The following is a 20,572-nucleotide window of genomic DNA, read 5'->3' as shown; positions in this document are numbered from 1 at the left end:
TTTTGCCCGAGTCAGACCGACCTTTTCCTGAAGTCTTCTAAATTATCTCTGGTTGGAGGACTGTGTCTCTCTGTCTCTTTGCAGGTTCTGTAGTTTCAGAATCTGTCCAGAGGCTTGATTTAATGTTCATTTTGAGGGAACAGAAGGAGAGCTCAGGCAGCTTGCTGCTTCCTCTCTGCCATCTTCGATCATGTGACCCCTTGCCTCTTTTATGAGGAATTGCCTTCCCTGAGTCCAGGGGTTTTATCCACTGGGGTATGGACATCACATAGTTTACGGGTACATGAACATGCATATACACATTTTCTCCTTTTCTCCCTTTCCCCTTCACAAATCATCTCCCATCCCAAAAGCCATAATCACCACTCCCTTCCCACTCCCACCAATAGCCAATGACTTCATACCTACCCCCTTCCCTTCACAGACTCTTTGCCAGGTAGCTTCAAACTCCAAATTCCATCTCCCTTCTCCACCTCACAGTCAGTGTGAATTCCCTACTGCTAGATTTGCCCTGCCAACTGTTATATAAGATAAGGGCCTAAAGAGGCTACCTTGTGCCCTCATTACAGGAGTGTATATTCAATCTATTGAATAATGCAAATTAAACCTAGGAAGAGGGAGCTCTCAACCTAACATAGAGACCTTGCTTCCAAGGCCTCCACTCTGACACAAACTCACAGTCCTGGTTAGATAATAAGTAGTCATATAGTGAATGAAGACATGTTGAATAAAGAGAGTTTATAACATGAAAATAGCAATTCATATTGGGTGCAGGCTGAGAAGGAATTGAAAGGAGGAACTGCTGAGAGGCCTTAATTTTTCCCATCAGGTGTGATAGAGAGAGAAGATGCAGATTAAGTTCTGCTTTCTTTTTTAAAGGATTTAGGAAATTCATGGTTAGGTACCAATTGTATTAGATAATCCTTATAGGTCACTTCAAACTTCCTTGATCCATCAGTGATTAGTTCTAGGCTCCTTCAGGTAGGCTCCTCAGAGGACTAAATTACTATGAGTCGGGGAAATTTGACTTATAGGGAAAAGAGGGGAAGTTGGTATCTCTCTGGATGAATAGTTATATTTGTCTCTGAGGAGACAACTTTGAGAGAGCAGATGGACTGTGTCACAAAGTGCCACTGAGATGTTTGTTCAATGTTTGAAGAGTGAACAAGATGGATTATGGGCAGGGAAAGAATTTGAGAGGGAAGTAGAACATGAAGCACAATGGAAAGGAGAGGCTAGACCTAGAAGTTATCACAGAGGTCACTAGTCCATCCCCTTCCTAATTCATGATCTTCTACAAAGTTCCTGGTCAGGGGTTGCACAGACCTCCATCTGGAGACCTCTGGTGATGGAGAATTCTTGATTCTCCATGATATCATGTCATTTTTGGAAACCTCCAATTGTTAGGTTTGTTTTTCCCTTCTTTATATTGACCCAAATAATGCCTCTTTGCAATGTTCACCCACTGATCCTACTTACACTCTCTGGGACCAAGCAGAACAAATCTAATCACCTTACCTCATGCCAACTCTTTAAATAGATGAGGACAGCTGTCTTATCTACTTTTGACCTTTTCTTCAGAATAGTAATCTTTATTCCCTTTATTGGAGTAATTTCAAGTCATGTCCTTATAGTTATGAGCTCCTCTTGATGCATTTCAATTAATATCCTTCATAAAATACAGTTTCCAGAAGTGCACATTCCATTCTGGATGTAATTTAAACAGGGATGAATACAACAGGACTATCAACTCCCTCTTTTGATGTGTCTTTATTTATTGAACCTAAAATCTCATTTAAATCACTGTTTCAAGACTCCTGAGCCCATCTCTATCAGGCCTGGTGCTTGGTATATGTTGGTCTGAACCAGAATGGAAAATCTTCCTTTTGAGACAGCCAAGTTCCTCTGTCTGGACAGAGCCCAGGGCTTAGAGTCCACAGTAGACCTGGAGCTCAGTGAAGGATCTTCCCAAGGGTGGCCAGACTTCCTATTGAAGTGATTTGAAGCAGCCAAAGATTCCATCCCTGGTCTTGTCATTTGTGTCAGAATGTGAACAATGGACATTGTTTTCAGAAGCAGGATTCTATGATCCTCCCTTCTTTAAAAAAAGGCAAAAAGATAAAATGCTTTTCTTAAAAGAAGAATGTCGTTGGCTAAGTAGTAGTCTTCATGGTAAGTCTATATTGGCATCTGCATGTCCTCAGTTAAACAGAATTCCTAGATCATTGTTTTCTGTTTACAATTCAGTTCAGGAGGTAGAAATAACATCCACTCCTTTTCAGTTTACCCCTCACATAAACTCACAGACATTTTTAAATTTACCTTCTCCTTTTACTTTCTCTGACTAGGATTATATGGCTTGAATTTCTTTAATATTTGATTTGAATGGTTTCTCCATAGAGGAAGAAAGCTAAAAATGCAGTAAGCAGCTCTCCTTCCTCTTTACTATAAATGGGTTGAAAGAGTAACCAAAGATTTAGACTTTGGTGATTTGATACTGGCACAGAGAAGAGTTCAGGGGTGATCCAAGAGACCTTCCTGAGGCACAAAAGCATACCTCATCCATAACCCTCTTCTTGACTGTGTGTCTGTACTGAGTAAGGAATCAAAGATCTTGAGTTCAAACCCCACTTCCTGCATCTATGTTTTTAAGCAGATCAATTAAACTCAATGGGCCTCAGTCTCCTTATCTGTAAAATGAAAGGCTCAGGCCAGATGATTGGTAAGGTAAAATATGAAGAGTGTCTAGAAAACATTCTGTGTACCATGGGCTCATTCCCCTATGAATACAGTGTCCATGGGAAGAGTGGGTACGAATTTATAGTACAGTAGTAATGAGACACACATAGATGGGGAACACATGGCCATGGCAACTGATGCCTTTGGTTCTGTTGGTCCTTGTTATCTTTTGTCTCCTTGTCAAATCCTCATACTGCTCATCCTACCTGTCTTTCTGACCTTCAACATCTATCTATTGGCTCCTTTCCTGTGGCCTACAAATACACTAATGTTTTCCAACCAATGCTCTACTAATCTCTTGAATCCCTAGTCCTCTTAGTATATGCCAGTTATACCCAGTCAAACTTCAGCCTTGTATCACACCCACCATTCATCCCTTTCTCACCCACTCAAGTGTTTCTGAATGAAGGTAGAGAATATCATGTTACCATTGTGACTGTTTCCACTACAAATTTAGGTTACATAACCTCAACTGGGTTCTCACACATGCTAGGCAGTCCTACTATATCCCTCTCAAGAGAGTGAAGGAGACTAAAGTCTATGAGGGTGTCTTGGATTGTTTCTTAGATGCTCAGGGAATAGTTTGAACAAGTTTTGGTATGTGGATATAATAGACTATTATTGCACCAAAAGAAATTACAAAATATGATTTCAGAGAATCCTGGGAAATATGAAATGACAGTGAATTAAACAGAAGCAGAATAGTTTCTAAAAAGACAACAATATTGTGAAGAAAAGTAACTCTGAAGGTCTTAAGAAATCTTATCAATGCAATGATGGGTCTCCAAAGGAATTATGATGGAGCATGTTACCCACCCTGTGACAAATAACAGACACACAATCCAAAGATGTATTTTGGGGACATAGCCACCTTGTGGAATCATTTTTCCTTTAATATGTTTATTTATTGCAGTTCTGTTTTCTTTTTTGTTTTCCTTTCTTTTTCTTGGTTAATGAGAGGGGTTAGCAATGGTGATGACAAAAGAAATTGGGCCATGTAACATTTGTTTAATGCACAGAACATCAGGGAGTTCAGAAGGAAGCCCAAGTATGCAGGATAGTTTTGAAGGGAATATGTACTTATCCCATTTTTTTAAAGTGAGTAGTGTAAAAGAGAGTCTGGGTTTCACATGCAATCATCTTTTTTGTTCTTAAATGAAATAAAATCAACTAGGCCCTCAAAAAATAATGCGCATCTATATGTATTTATATGTATAAAAATATAGTAGGCTACTTGTGGGCAAAAAAGGATCCCTGATCTCTAAACATACTTCCCCCACCTTATATATCATAGAATTAGAGACTTTCCTAAGTAGAATGGATCTCCAAGACTAGCTTGTGCACTCTTCATTGGAACAAGAATCCCTTCTACGAACACATCCAAGTGGTCTTCCAGCCTTTGCATGAAAATCTCAAGGAAAACAAATGTCACTGCTTCTTGAGGCATCCTACTTTCCTTTGGGAAATTTTTAATTGTTAGTAACTTTTGTCTTTGTATAAAGAATAAATCTATCTGTTTGCCAGCAGTGGTCCAGTCTGCTATCCTTTCTCTCTCCATGATTCTGGATTTGATCCTGGGGACATGATGCCAAGGTGGGGTCAGCCTCTCTTGGTTTATATCTCCACCTGTTTGCTCTAAAACAGTAATTCTCAAACTTTTTTTTTATTTTAGGACTCCTAATACTCTTAAAGATTACTAAGTATACCCAATAAGATTTTGATTATATAGATTATATCTATCAATACTTACTGCATTAGAAATTAAAATTTATTATCATTGTGGTGGTGATTATTGTTGTTTTTGTCTCACAGATTGCCTAAGAGACTTTCAGGGATCCCAAGTGGTTCCCATACTACAATTTGAGAACTGCCATTCTAGAAAATCTCTCAAACAAAATTTAGTTATAACTCATGGTTAAAGTTTCCTCAAAAACAAACAAGTCCCCCAATTCCTATAAAAGCATTCAAGTAGAATATGAGTATCAGGTATGAGGTCATTTTTATTTTATCCATCATACAAAAATAATAATATACAAAAGACTCATAGGCACTCACAGACAAATACAAGAAACATTAAAAATCTCAATTGCACAGTTACACTTACTGTCCTCCTTGCAATTAAAGGCACTTCATGAGACTGCTGACCAAATATTTCCCATTCATCATGGACTTGATTTGCCCAAACAACTCTCAATGATATTAGAAAGACCCCCTAGTTTCTTGTGGCACAACCTAAATGTTTTCAGTTGCAGAATCCTCCTGTTTGGGGTCCCTTTCTCTTTTGTGGATCACACTGTGAAGGATTTTTTTTCTCCTGAATAGAACCCAGGAAGACTCAGTCTCTGGAACTCTTAAACATGAGATTGCATACAAGGTAACTCCAAGACTGGAAATGTTTAGTCTCAAGATCCATAGTTTTCAACTTATGCTCAGAAAACAAAACAGAAGGGGAAAAGAAAATAGGCCACAATTGGAAATCCAGGAATGTAAGTCTCAGGCTCATTTAAGCAAGTACAAGATTATGCCATAAGTCACCCTTTTTTGCTCTTGGGGTTAGGGAGCACACCCTTACTGTACTATGAACTAGAAGTCCAAGACTAAAAAAATCTGTGAAAGGAAGAAAGGCAGAAGAGATGAACCATTTCACAGATATTCTCCACTGCATGGGATAGGGATTCATGGGACCTCTCTGACAAGGTTCATGTCCTTCAATCCCCTGAAACTGAATGGGGAAGGCAGCAAATTGATATGCCCATTATATGTGATGTCTGTCTATTTTTCCTGGTTCTGGCCTCCAGGGCAAACTGATTGTCATTCAGCATACACACATATGCTAGTTCATATATATATTTGGGGATATATACATTCATATAGAAAACTAAGTGCATATGCACAAATATACATCTATTCATATATGCACTTATACACTTGTATACAGAAATATAAATATACATATAAAGTATGTCTATATCAACATGTTTATGTCTGTGTCTTGATTTAGATGTATTCCATCATGACAACCATTATTTTGTTGTTGTGTTATGCTTTTTGCTCAAATGCAGAAACTCACATTAGTTAGAATTGAGTTAAATTTTAATTAAATTCATTTCGTTTAAATGAACATAATTTAAATGTTTATTAGATTTCAGCCATATTTCCAGTTAAACAAGAAGTTTTGAAAACCAGTATTATAATAACAATAACAATAATATTGACAATAACAACACTAATAATCATATTTAATGCTTTATAATGTGTGAAGTATTTTATATACCTAGTCTCATTTGCGTCATACAACAACCCTGTGAATTGTCATAGGGTATTATTATTTTTTTTTTTAGTGAGGCAGTTGGGGTTAAGTGACTTGCCCAGGGTCACACAGCTAGCAAGTGTTAAGTGTCTGAGGACAGATTTGAACTCAGGTACTCCTGACTCCAGGGCCGGTGCTCTATCCACTGCGCCACCTAGCTGCCCCTCATAGGGTATTATTAACACTATATTAATAATGAGGCAATGGAACTTCAGAAAAGTTAAGCAATTTATCAATGGTCATATGGCAAGTAATTGACAACAGAGACTATTTATCTCCAAGCCCACAACATTATCTGCTACAAAATGACAGTTAAAGAAAAAAAAAAAGGTATTCTTTTCAGTATTGTATCGCCTGCATATTTTGTAAACTAGTCATTTATATTTCCATCTAATTCAGAGGTAAAAATGTTAGACTGAACAAAGTCAAAAGCAAAGCTTGAGTCACTCCACTAAAGACTCACCTCTAGTCTAAAGCATATCTACCAGCCAAACTTTTGGGGAAGTCAGACTATAGGAAAATGGAAATTCTTAAGAATAAAGTTTTGAAGACAGGGAAGAAATTTCAAACAGGAGTAGAAAAATGGCTTATTTAAAGCTACAGATGTCTAAAGACACAAGTTGTATCAGGGAATCAATAATCAATTTATAAAACCATGCATAATCAATATAAACAAATAGGTGATGGCAGATAAACCAAAAAGCATGATATGGTTCTGGAAGAATATTATTAGGAGATCTAAAATTTATAGTGAGCTAGCTGAAGCTATAAAGAAATGCTAAGAACAAAACAGTGCTGGGGGATAGATGATAGACAGACAGACAGATAGGATAGACAGATTGACTTAGATATATAGAATTGATACTAAAAGTGGATGGGATGATGCTGACTGACAACAAAGAAAATAGATCTGTTCATCTATTGGGTTAGAAGGCTCTGCTAAGGAGCATTCTTTTGGATAGGAAAGGACTGAACAAATATGGTTAAAATGAGTTGATATTTCAGAAAAGTAAGAAAAGAGTAAAAGAATATCTAGCTATTTCTCCCCCTAAATACTGTATTTTCCTTTTGGTTCAGAATGAATGGATAAATGTCACTGTTATGCCACTGCCAGTCTGATTTTTGAAGGTTCATTGTAAATAGGAGATGTAAAAATGATTGAACTAGGCAAATTAGCTAATTTTCAAAATCAGAATTCATATACTATGTACCAGTAAGCTTGATTTTAATTTTTGGCAAAATTATAAAATGTATTAATAAAGGGATGGTCAAGGAACATGTAGAAAAGGAAGCATTAGTCAAAAATAGCCAATGTGTCTTTTTCAAGAAGGGGCCTTACCAGACCAACATTACTTTGTTTTTTGACCAAATTGCTAAACTTATGAATTAGGGAATTGCTGAGCATTTTAGCAGAGCATTAAATAGTTTTTCATTATATTTTTATAAAGATTAAAAAATGTGGGTCACCCAGTCACACAGCTAGATAAGATTCAGAAATGGTTGAATAGCTTGAACTAGGAGGAGTCAACTTGAAACGGCTTTTACATTGGAGTGATCCAGGAAATTGTACTTAATATTCTACTGCTTAACAGTTTTATGTGGAGAGAACACTGACAGAAGCCAGAATCTGATTTTTTTTTCCCCCAGAAGGAAACAGCATAAAAGTAATCTTTTCAATCTTCAACTTGCATAAGCATTGATATTTGGATAGAAAAGAGGAACATAATGAGCAAGGAAAAAAGCAATTCCTTACCATTTTCACCCAGATCCTTATAATAAGGGTATATGAAAAGGTCTAAGAAGTAAGAAGCATTCCTGACAATGTCAGACTGAAGTTGAACTGAAGAAATAAAAATTAGAAGACAAAAGAATTCAAAGAAGAATAGGATATGATCTTAGCCTGGGTACCTGCTACTCTTTCTAGGAAATGATTAAGAAGAAGAATGTCACTAGCCACTGGTTACAAGAAATGACTAAAGAGATATGTAGTCTTCCCCTCAGTGGGAAGAGGCTTACTAACCATAGCATACCCCAGTAGATAAAGAAAAGAGTAGTAGGTGTTGCTCAGAATAGCACTGAAGTTAAAGACTATAATTTAGGTACAATGAGAAACTGAAAGATCTTATAGAAAAGCATTGAGATTCTTCCCTGAAGTGTAGAAGTTTGCTAAAGCAACAATAACAACAAACAAAGACAGAACTCCTCAGTGATTGGTGAAGTGGTTGAATGAGCTGATTAACAGATCCGTAACTTTTTCTGCAAGAGAGAGTCCTACTAATCTCAATAGCCCTGGTAGAGGTTGTATGATGCTTTAGTAAATCAGAAAATAATGAAACAGCTGAGTAGCAACTATAGCCAAAATGTGATACTCAATAAGAGCAGTAGAATGCAATGACAGATGGGGAGCATATCCAGAAGAGAGTAATTAAAGTAAATCAATAGAAGACATTAATCAGTTGCTCTACAATGTAAGAAACATGAATTTTCCACACATTCATTTGCCCAGGAAATATGCATTCTTTTTATGTACCCTGACTACCTCTTTGTGGCTTTGCAGGACATCTGTTCTACTCCCTTCTCAACAAATGCAACAATATTTGTGTAAGAATGAGGTCAAGGTTCATGACAAAAAGTTTCTGCTATTTCATTATTATGATATTTAACAAAATAACTGCTAAAGAGAATGTATAATTTTATGTGGCCTCTCTCAGAGAGATGGCCCTGACAATAGCCCTGCGGATCTGTTGTGTCTTGATGCTGTAGATGACTGGATTCATCAGAGGTGGGAAGAGGATGTAGACATTGCCCATCACAATGTGTATGATGGGTGAGGAATGCCTAGCAAACCGGTGCACAATTGACAGGCCCAGCACTGGGACGTAGAAGCACAGAACAGCCAGGATATGTGACACACATGTATTAAGGGCCTTGAGCTGCTCCCTGCGGGAAGCAATGGCCAAAACAGAGTGAAAGATCATGACATAGGAGAGCAGGATGAAGAGGAAATCTGATCCCATGGAGAGTAAGATAACAGTCAAGGCATAGAAGCTATTGAATCGTATATTGGAGCAGGAAAGACGAATCATATCCTGATGCAAGCAATAAGAGTGGGAGAGGGTATTATGGTGGCAATAGGAGAACCAGAGCAGCCGTAAGACTGGAGGTATAATAAGCATAGTGCTCCGTAACCCTAGTACTACTGTGATCTTCACTACCCGCGAGCTGGTAAGTATGGTGGGATACCTCAGTGGGTTGGTGATGGCAACAAAGCGGTCATAGGCCATAGCAAAGAGCATGGCTGATTCCATGAAAGAGAAGGAGTGGACAACATAGAGCTGGAGGACACAGGCATAGAGATGGATGCCACGGACATCAAACCACAGAACTCCCAGAACTGTGGGCATGGTAGACACACACAGGCCTAGGTCTGTACTTGCCAGCATTGCCAGGAAGTAATACATTGGCTGGTGCAGGGAGGGGTCAGTGCGGACAATGTGAAGGATTATGGCATTGCCCAGTATGGCAGCCAGGTATACAGAGAAGACAGGGATAGATATCCAGTGGTGGGCCCACTCCAGGCCAGGAAAACCTGTAAGCAGAAAGCTAGAAAAACTAGAATTGATACCCAGTACATTGGACATGATGTGTAGAGGTATCTTGCAAATATCCACTCACTAGCAAAGCCTAGAACAACTTGGAATCACAAAAAACTGAGAGTTAAAAGGTCCTTCGGAAGTCATATGGTCCAACTTATGCCACATCAAGGATGATCTTTATTATGAGTGGGACAAGGGGCTAGCCAACCTCTAAATGGAACCCTCCAATGAACCCACTACTCCTAGAAGCAGCCTCGTCTATATTTAGATGACTCTTACTGCTAGCAAGTTTACCTGATGTCAAAATGAAATCTGTCTCTCTGCAATTTTTATCCTTAGTTCCTAGTTCTTCCCTCTGAGATCAAGAAGAATAAGTCTAATATTTGTACCACATTACCATCCTTCAATTACTTGAAGGTGAATGAATACAAAAGGTGATTTTTCTCATTTAATACTTCTAACAGACCAAAGTAGAGAAGGAGAAAAAGTGCTCAAGGAGTCAATTGCTTAGAATCCTGCAGGTGAAGTTCTTGACATCAAATTGCAGACATGAACATAACACTGGTACAAATAGGGACTATCCTTGTATATATCATCCTGCTTCCTGGAGGTATTTGAGACTACAGTAGTAGGAAGGCAGTAGTCACAATTAATTGAAGAGTTGCAATTCTGGAACTGTAGGTATGCACTGACTGGCTGGGATGGGCACAAGAGAGCTGGGTTCCTGGACTTTGCCTATACATGCTCAGGGTTGATAGTCAGGATCACTTCACAATTAGAAAATCACATATCTCAAGTCCACCCCCCAGTAACATATATTGTCTCTTTTCTCTTCAGCCTGTTTACATAATATTCAAGACTAATTCTGAATATCTGTCTATGGCATGGTTGTGAAGCTCAATTTTCCCAGAGACCCCAGGGGAAGAAGACGAGGAGGAAAATGAGTCATGGAAGAGATTTTGGATACAGAATCCATGAAGTTTCTTGGAAGATGGTTGGGAAAAATTTAGATTAGGATGTCATGAAAGGAGGCATGTCCACAGCCAGTGCCTTGAAGAATTGAAGTACAGAACAAGCAGATTCGGTAGTAGATTCATCCAATAACACCATCCTGTACCTGGAGTTTATCTGATGCCTTCTCAGAACAAGCTCCTTCTGGAAGAGACACAAATTCATACTTCTATTTTTGTAAAATATTAGCCTATGCCCCCTTCTATGGAATCTTACATGAGGTAATCTCAGATCCTGCCAGTTTCATATTACTTCATTACCTTTGTTCCTTTGTGTAAAATCACTTCAACTTCTAGCAATTTTGCCTAGCCTGCTTATTCCCCTTTAGAAACATTTGATGGGAGCCAAGATAGCAAAGAAAAGGCAGTGAGTCAGCTGAGCCCTGCCAATTTCCCTTCAAAACAAATTCTGCAGTGGTAGAATACAGAAAAGTAAGGGGGGGGTGAGTCATATTTATTAAAAAATGAGCCATTCCCAAATTGATAAATTATCAAAGGATATGAACAGGCAGTGTTCAGTTGAAGTAATGAAAGCTGTCTATAGTCATATAAAAAATGCTAGAGAAATGCAAATTAAAACAGCTCTGAGATACCACCCTATACCTATCAGATTGGCTAATATGATAGAAAAGGAAAATTACAAATGTTGCAAGGGATATAGGAAAATTGAGATACTAATGTACTGTTGGTAGAGTTCTGAACCAATTCAACCAGTTTGTAAAGCAATTAGAAACTGTGCCTGGAAGGCTATAAAACCATGCAGACCCTTTGACACAACAATACAACTTCTAGATTTGTATCCTAAAGACATTTTTTTAAAAAGGAAAAGTACTTATATGTACAAAAGTATTTATTTCAGCTCCTTTAGTAGTAGTGAAATTTTGGAAATTGAAGGGATACCTATTAATATAGGGGAATGGCTGAACAAGTTGTGGTATATAATTGTGATGCAATAATATTGAACTATAAAAAATGATGGACAGGATGCTTTCAGAAAAACCTGGAATGACTTACATGAACTAATGCAAAGTGAAATGAGCAGAACCAGAATACTGTTCACAGAAACAGTAAAGTTTTGTGATGATCAATTGTGGATAACTTAGCTTTTCTCAGAAATATAATGATCCAAGACAGTTCCTAAAGACTTATGATGAAAAACACTATCCATCTCCAGAGAAACGGATGGAGCCTCAATGGAGGTCAAAGCATACTTCTTTTTGCTTTCTTTATTTTTCTTGTTGTCTTTTGGTTTCTGTTTTTTTTCAGAACATGATAAATATGGAAATATATTTTGCATTACTGCACATGTATAACCTATATCAAATTGCTTACCTTCTCAGTGAGGCATGAAGCGAGGGAGAAAGGAGGTAGAGAGAATTTGGAAATCAAAATTTGAAAAATGTTAAAATTTTTTACATGTAATTAGGAAAAAATAAAGGGAGAGAGAGAGAGAGAGAGAGAGAGAGAGAGAGAGAGAGAGAGAGAGAGAGAGAGAGAGAGAGAGACTTCCAGGGAACTGACAGATCTTTGATGAAGACTGGGTCAAAGAATCATCTAGTTGTAGAATATTAGAACTGGAAAACACCTGAAAGATCATTTATTCTAAACACCTTTTTACATATACTTAAACTGGACCAAGAGCTGTGAATTGCCCAAGGTGTATAGCTAGTAGTTAATGGACTTTTCCCACTCCACTAGGCATTGGGGAGGGGCGGGGTATTGAATGGCCAAGTGGCACAGTGGATAAAGCACTGACTGGGCTTATAATCAGGAAGATTCATCTTTGTTAGTTCAAATCTGGCCTTAGACACTTACTAGCTGTGTGACTCAGGGCAAGTCACTTAACCTTATTTGCCTCAATTTCCTCATTTGTAAAATGAGCTGGAGAAGGAAATGGCAAACCACCCCAAGTATCTTTGCCTAGAAAATCCCAAATGAGGTCAGAAAGAGCTGTATACAACTGAACAACGAGAAGACTTTCTTTTTTCCCCAAAATAAGGGTATGGGAATAGCCCCATAGTGAGTTCTCCTCCCCCTTTTCCCTCCTTCCCACAGCAAAAAAGAAACTGACTTTCATGAAACAGCTTCTGGATCTAGGACCCAATATTCGTTATCAGCTACTCCCTATTTCTGGTACGGTAAGCAATTCCTGTAGCCTAGGCCCAGTTCTTGCTCATCAGAAAACTTACTCTCTGAGACTCCTGGGCAGCATCTTTCCCTGTTTTACAGTTAAAATGGAAGAGATGTCTACATGGGAGCAGCAGAGAGTATTTATCTAAGAGTGCTCTGTGCCCAGTACTGGCCCCATGGGAAACTTCTTTCCTCCCTCCTTGTTCCAGAGAGTTGCCACAGGCCCTGAATTCCTGAAGACTCTGAGGAGATGTTTTGACCTGTCCTGACAGTCTCAGGGGTTCACATTGCACCACACCCTTTGCCCCCAGGGAGGAAACCCTGAGGGTTTCTGGTCAGAATAGAAACCATTGCTATTTACACTCACTCTGAGACACCAAGAGACCAAACAAGGTCCAGTGAGGCTTGGGCCAATCATTGAGAGCCAGAGTTATTTGGGTTTAAGGTATGATCCTTAAAAGAAATCTATCCAGCAAACCCCTAAACTTCTTGTGAGGTTTCAGCCATTAGACTAGTATTTCTTTGAGCAAAGTGCCTGCAGATATGATTCCCTATCTGGATCGAGGGAGAGGAATGAAGCAGAACTCAGAGGCCCACTTTTGTCTTTTCATCTCTGCATCTGGCAATGTCAGTGGTGCAATGGATGCTGGGTTGTTTGCAGTGTCAAATATTCATTTCTTCCCTCAGATACCTATTAGCAAATAACCCTGAGCAAATCAGTTAACTTCTCCCAGGCTCAGTCTCCTCAGCTTTGAATTGAGGATACTAATACCTTCTTCCCAAGGTTATTGTTAGCATCTAATGAAATAATACAGGTAAACCCCTTTACAAATTCTTACACTGGTCTTTAAGTTCTAGATTTTATTATCACCACCACCACCACCATCATCAACATAGCAGGGCCAGGTTAGACCATTACATCACTACTGAAAGACAAACCCTATCCTGGACAGTTTATCTTCAAGGGAGAAGCAGGAAAGACCTTGTTTTAGAGAGTAGAGAGGAACATGAAATACTGTATTAGGGAAAGGAGGCACAGAGGAGAATGGAAGAGAGACAGAGAAACATGCAGGAGTGTTATTTAAGGAAGCAGGGCAGAGACCTCTTCTCATTTACAAAAAATGGAATAAAATTAAATTTTTCCATTAAGACACATCCTGGGGGGCAGAGCCAAGATGGCAGAGGAAAGACATTAAACCCACAGGGCTCCTGATACAATCACCCCAAAAATAGCAATAAAAGAATCCTTGGGGCAGAAAAACACACAAAAACAAGGGCTGAGAGTTTTCTCCAGCTATAGATAGATTTCAGGGGGCTGTGCTGGGCCACAAATAAAGTCTAACCCTGCAATCGGGCTGACACACCAGACACCTGCCAGAGGAATTTGCCCCAATGCCTCTGAATCAGCTGTAGCACCCGTGTCTTCTGGAATGAGCTTGTGGTCGGACTGAATGGGTGGCCGGGGGCGGGGGTGTAAGTGCAGAGGTACCAGTGGACTGGGGGTAAGGATTTGATTATCCCACCCCAGCCTGGAACCAGGAAGAAATCTTGAATGGTGGGAGACCCAGGTGGGGGAGGGGAGCAGTCTCGTCAGAAGCTGAGAACCACCCCACAGAAAGCTTTGTTCATTGGTTGCTTAGTAAAGTAGGCCTGAGGTTATCTCCCAATCTGAAAACAGGCCAGGTGAGATTAAAGCCTGCCCTCCCTCAACCCAAAGCACCTGGGACCCTCTGAAGCTGAGAACAGGAGTGGACCCGAGAAGCAGCACCCCCCCCCCCAGTGGAGAGTTTAAAATCAAATGAAAACAAGGTCAGGCAGGCTGAGAAGAAGCCCAGCCATCCCCCGGGCCACACTGTATCTTGAACAGTGTGTCCTGGAAGCAGCGCCACACTTTAAGAAGGAGTTAAAAGCCAAGAAATAGTAAGCCAGGATGAGTAGGCAGAGAAAGCAGAAGACCATCGAAAACTTCATTGGGGATAAGGTAGACCACAATACAACCTCAGAAGAAGAAGATAATAACAGGGTCAAAGCTCCAACATCTAAAACTTCCAAGAAAAATATGAACTGCTCTCAGGCCATGGAAGCTTTCAAAAGAGAAGAGAAAGTAGGAGAAATAGAAAGAAGATGTAGAGAAAAAGGGGAAAGAATGGAAAGGGAAATGAGAGCGATGCAGGAGAGTCATGAGAAAAAAGTCAACAGTTTGAAAAGCCAAATGGAAAAGGAGATTAAAAAACTGTCTGATGGGGGCAGCTAGGTGGTGCAGTGGATAGAGCACCAGCCCTGGAGTCAGGAGTACCTGAGTTCAAATCTGGCCTCAGACACTTAACACTTACTAGCTGTGTGACCCTGGGCAAGTCACTTAACCCCAATTGCCTCACTAAAACAAACAAACAAACAAAAAAAAGAAACAAAAAAAACCCCAAAAAACCTGTCTGATGAAAATAACTGCCTAAGAATTAGGATTGAACAAATGGAAGCTAGTGACCTTATGAGAAACCAAGACACAGTAAAGCAAATCCAATTGAATGAAAAAATAGAGGGCAATGTGAAATATCTCCTTGGTAAAACAGCTGACCTAGAAAATAAATCCAGGAGAGATAATTTGAAAATCATTGGACTACCTGAAAACCATGATCAAAACAAAAGCTTAGACACCATCCTCCAAGAGATTGTGAGGGAAAATTGCCCTGATATTCTAGAAGCAGAAGCTAAGATAGAAATAGAAAGAATCCACCAATCACTTTCTGAAAGAGATCCCAAAAGGAAAACTTCCAGGAATATCATAGCCAAATTCCAGAACTCCCAGGTGAAGGAAAAAATACTTCAAGCAGCTAGAAAAAAGTAATTCAAATACTGTGGAGCTCCAATAAGGATAAAGCAAGATCTAGCAGCTTCTACATTAAAGGACTGAAGGGCATGGAATATGATGTTCCAGAGGGCAAAGGAACTGGGACTTAAGACAAAAATCACGTACCCAGCAAAACTGAGTATAATTTTTCAGAGGCAAAAATGGGATTTCAACGAGAAAGAGGACTTTAAGCATTTGTGATGAAAAGACTTGAACTGAATAGAAAATTTGACTTTCAAATACAAGTTCCTGGAGAAGCATAAAAAGGTAAACAGGAAAAAGACTTCATGAGGGATATTAAAAGATCAAACTGTTTACATTCCTACATTGGGAAGATAATACTTTGAAATCATAAGAACTTTCTCAGTAAGAAACTCAGAGAAGACACAGGTCTGAACTGAATATGAAGGGATAATATCTGTAAAGCATTTATGTTTTGTTCTTTGTGGGAAAGACAGGGTGGGGTGTCTTATGTCTGGGGCTGGATTTGGGCTTGGGACCTCCTGGGTCCAGGCTGGTGCATTGTACACTGTGCCACCTAACTAATTCATGATGACATCATTAAAATAGGGTTGAGGTGTAGGAGGAATAAACTGGGGGAGGGAGAAGGGGAGAGATGGTCTGGGGAGATGTAGTTCACATGAAGGAAACAAGAAGAAAGCTTATGGAGGAGAGTAGAAGAGGAGGAAGGAGTTGGGAAGTGAGTGAACCTTAATATCATCAGAATTGGCTCAAAGAAGGACTAACATACATACTCAAGTAGGTATAGTAATATATTTTTGCCCTGAGGGAGGGGAGAGAGAAAAGGGGTAAGGAGAAGGGAAGGAGGAAAGGGCAGATTGGGGGAGAGAGCAGTAAAAAGCAAAACACTTTCAAGGAAGATGAAGATGTTCTGCATTACTGCACCAGTATGACATACTGAATTGCTTGATCTCATACGGAGGGTTGAGGAGGGAGGGAGGAAGAAAAACTTAGAACACAGAATTAGCTCAGGGACCCTGATCTCACTGGAGTGGGCTCATGGAGGGAATAGATTTCATACCCAATTGGGAGGAGTAATATATTTAACCCTGAAAGAAAGGAGGAGGGGAAGAGGATAAGGAAGGAAGGGTGAAAAAAGGGAGTGCAGAGTGAGGGAGAGGATAGTCAGAAGTAAAATACTTTTGAGGAGGAATAGGGAAAAAGAAGAGAGAGTAAATGTCATGGGAAGGGAGTGGGATGGAGGGAAATAGTGATGCTGATTGATTATAATGTCAAAACGTATGGTACCTACTTTGCTGGGCTTTTATGAAGAAAACTCTCTGTCAATCTTAAGGTACTATATACAGGTTATGATGAACAGGATACTATCAGAAAAACTTGGAAAGACCTACATGAACTGAAGCAGAGTGAAATGTACTGTATACAAAATAACAGCAATAGTGGGGGATGATCTGCTGGGAAGCATGTGGTTATTTTCAGTAAGGCAATGATCCAATATAACCCTGAAGGACTTATGAAGATTGCAGCCCATCTGCAGAGAAAGAACTGATAGTATCTGAGAACAGATGGAAACACATTTTTAAATTTTTTTCTTTTCCTCTTTGACAATTCCTTAATCTGAAGTTTTGGGGCATTTTTTTGACTGTTTTCTCTCACAACTAGCTAATATGGGAATTTTTACATGACAGCTCATATATAACTTATTTTGAATTGTTGAGTTCTTGTGGGTGGGGAGTGGGAATGGAGGGGGGAAGAGAAATTGGAACACAAAGTTTTTAAAAATTGATGTTAAAATTTTGTTTTTTACATATATTTTGGAAAATAAAATTCTATTCAAAAAATTTTTTAAAAGACACATTCCAGTGGCCCTTTCTTGTTATTTCCACTTTTGTGTTCAGCCTTAGACCTTTCCTTCTAAGAGTAGGGAGCTAAAAAAATGTTGGGATCTCTAAATTCCTATATTGTTAGGTAATGAACACACTTGGCAAGGCAGAGAATGATGACAAATGAATGCATCACAGGACCACAGAAGAACAGAACTGAAAAGCAAGCACCTGAAGAGTCAGCTCTTCCAAACTCTCCTTTTTACAAATATTGAAAGTGGATTCATAGAAGGCCTGTGAGTTGTACACAGTGACTAGTGAGTAAATGATAAAGCCTTTTCTACTCCATTAAGTGTTATAGAATCTGGGACATAAGGAACAGAATATCCATATAAGGGATGGAATGTGGATTCCAAGACATGCAGTATAGATATCTATGTAAGGAAGAGCCATACATGCTGCTCTTAAACTGCCTATAGTATGAACAAACCATACATGAGGAGTTCATGCAGCATTTAAAACCAATCAGCGTTTTCTTCACAAGCACTGGAACCATTGAATAATGCTAGTTAGAACAAAGAAGGTTACTTGTCCTATGTAACCTACATATATAAATATGTGAGGGGAACAGAAGGGAATGTTTAGGAATTCAAAAAAGTTCACAATATCCACCTGCTGCCATGGACACACTGACCCCGCCCCCTCCCCAAATAAATTCTATCTCTTTCACCCTGGAGCTGCCAGTGGCTTTCTTACATATTGAGTTTTCATCTGAGTAAGGGGGCATTACACCCCCGAGCTCCAGTTGTACCCCAGAGTTTTTCCCCCAAAGTAAGGGTATGTGGGATGGATGCAACAGTGCTACACCCCCCCCCCCCGCCCCATCCTCTCCCTACAAATAAAGACATTGACCATTAACAAACAGCTTCTGGGTCTAGAACCACATATCCATGCCTCACCCTCACCAATTTCTGCTAGGATAAGCAAATCTTGTAGGCCAGGTGTAGTTCCTGCTCATCAGAAAACTTATTCTTTGAGATTCCTGGGCAACATCCTTTCCTGCTTTGTGGTTAGAATGGAAGAGATGTCTACATGGGAGCAACAGGGAATATTTATCTAAGAGCTCTGTGTGTAGTGCATCCCCTTTGGGAAATTTCTCCTCTTCCTCTCTGCCTCAGAGATTGACCACAGGCACTGAGATCCTAGGGGGTGGGGTGGGAGGTGGGACTGAGGAGATGTTCTGGCCTACTCTGACTTTCACATTGCTCTTCCTGCCTCTTGTCTAGACCAAAGCTTCTTAAATTGTGAGTCTCGACCCCATATGCAGTTGGGTAACTGAATGTGGGGGTTGTGAGAAATTCGGCAGTAAATGTTTGATTTGTATACCCATTTTATATACATCTATAAACTCGGGGTCATGTAAAAATTTCTCCAATGAAAAGGGTTTGTGAATGGAAAAAAAGTTTAAGAAGCACTGATCTAGGCAATGGCTACCTCTCAAAGTGCACAGCCAATAGGGCAATCACTGAAATCCCATTAGATCTCTTTGTTTCCCATTTCCTGCCTCAGTTTGAAAATATCACATAGCATCTAGGTGATATAGTGGATAGTTCCTGGCTTAGGAAGTCCTGAGTTTAAATTATTTCCCAGACCCTTACTAGCTTGGATGACCTTGGACAAATCACCTAACTACTCTTAGCCTGATTTGCCTCATATGTAAAATGTAGATAATAATAGCCCTGCTTCATAGGATTCTTGTGAGGATAAAATTAGAACATATGTAAATTGTTTTTACAAACCTTAAAGTCCTATATAAATGTCAGCTATGTCATTAGGTAGGGACAGGGAGAGAAATGAAGTAGGAGAGAACTAAGCAAATTCCATTCCATTTATTCCCATCACCACTCTCTCTTCTCCCTGAGACTTTTCCACCCAGTTATTGTCTCAGCTGTTCTAGCATTGCATCCTGTATTATTTAGAGGCCAGGAAGAGGTGAGGGAAAAAGGTTCATTTCCATCAAACAGACTGGGCTTCCAAACATGAAAGGCTCATCTAGGCTTTCACATCTCTTGCAATAAGGAAACTCATCCCAATTTCTAACTTCAGTCCCTCCTGCTGTCACATCAATACATGTCCTCAGAGGACACAGAGTGATTGTTCATACTTTGAACAAAGTTTCCAGTCCATGGACAAGTTCATTCTCTGGGCCTAATTTTAGTTGCTTATTCCCTCCTTCAAATATAGGAGTTTCTTTCTCTCATTGGTTGATTGTAAACTATCACTGTATGTGTGTAAACTAGGAGTATATTGTGGGAGGGATAATTCTCATTAGCTTTGATGGCCCTGGGGTGGGGTGGGGCAGGGTGGAGTAGGGGGGAGAGAAGAGGATTATAGCGAGGATCAAGTGAGATAACATGCTGTCACTTTCCTTTAACCTAAAAGTGTTATATAAATATTAGCTGCTAAGACGATGGTGGTGGTGGTGAGTTCCTATAAGAATTAAAAGAAGGGGGCAGCTACATGGCACGGTGGATAAAGCACCTGCCCTGGATTCAGGAGGTCCTGAGTTCAAATCTGGCCTCAGACACTTGACACTTAGTAGCTGTGTGACCCTGGGCAAGTCACTTAACCCTCATTGCCTTGCAGAAAGAAAGAAGGAAGGAAGGAAGGAAGGAAGGAAGGAAGGAAGGAAGGAAGGAAGGAAGGAAGGAAGGAAGGAAGGAAGGAAGGAAGGAAGGAAGGAAAAAAGAAAAGGTCTAAATCTAAGAAGGCACACAACAGATTGGGAGGACAAGGGTATGAATCTGGACAAGGACAAGGAATCTGGCTATGTGAGGGTTTAGATGGGGAAGGGACAACCAAGGCTTCCAAGATCATCTCATTTATCTTTATATTCCCAGGGCCTCCTTTTGTACACCTCTAAGATGACTCCCTCTTAGATGCCATGAAATTTCAGCAGACTGAGCTCCATAGAGTCACAAAATCTCATGTTTGCAAAGGACCTTGGAAGGCATAAAGATCAACCTGTAATTGAGCAGGAGTCACCAGCATAATGTTTCTTACAAGTGGTTAGGCTTGAAGTGGTCAGTGAGGGAGAATTCACTTATCTCTAACACAGATCATAACTTTTTGAA

At 39.7% G+C, this 20,572-nt stretch overlaps 1 protein-coding gene across 1 annotated transcript; it reads right to left on the bottom strand.

The window, feature by feature from the left end:
* Window positions 1-8,742: 8,742 nt before the first annotated feature.
* LOC122748066 (olfactory receptor 51V1-like) lies at window positions 8,743-9,690 on the bottom strand. Its single transcript, XM_043993792.1, has one exon. It carries the CDS (start codon window positions 9,688-9,690, stop codon window positions 8,743-8,745), a length of 948 nt encoding a protein of 315 aa, XP_043849727.1.
* Between the last annotated feature and the right edge of the window lie 10,882 nt (window positions 9,691-20,572).

Source organism: Dromiciops gliroides, chromosome 3 (genome assembly GCF_019393635.1).
Source record: "Dromiciops gliroides isolate mDroGli1 chromosome 3, mDroGli1.pri, whole genome shotgun sequence".
Classification (NCBI taxonomy): Eukaryota; Metazoa; Chordata; class Mammalia; order Microbiotheria; family Microbiotheriidae; genus Dromiciops; species Dromiciops gliroides.
This window is presented reverse-complemented; position numbering and strand designations above follow the sequence as displayed.

Bases quoted from the DNA above. Each gene is read 5' to 3' on its own strand.
- LOC122748066 (XM_043993792.1), bottom strand. From the start codon at position 9,690: ATGTCCAATGTACTGGGTATCAATTCTAGTTTTTCTAGCTTTCTGCTT.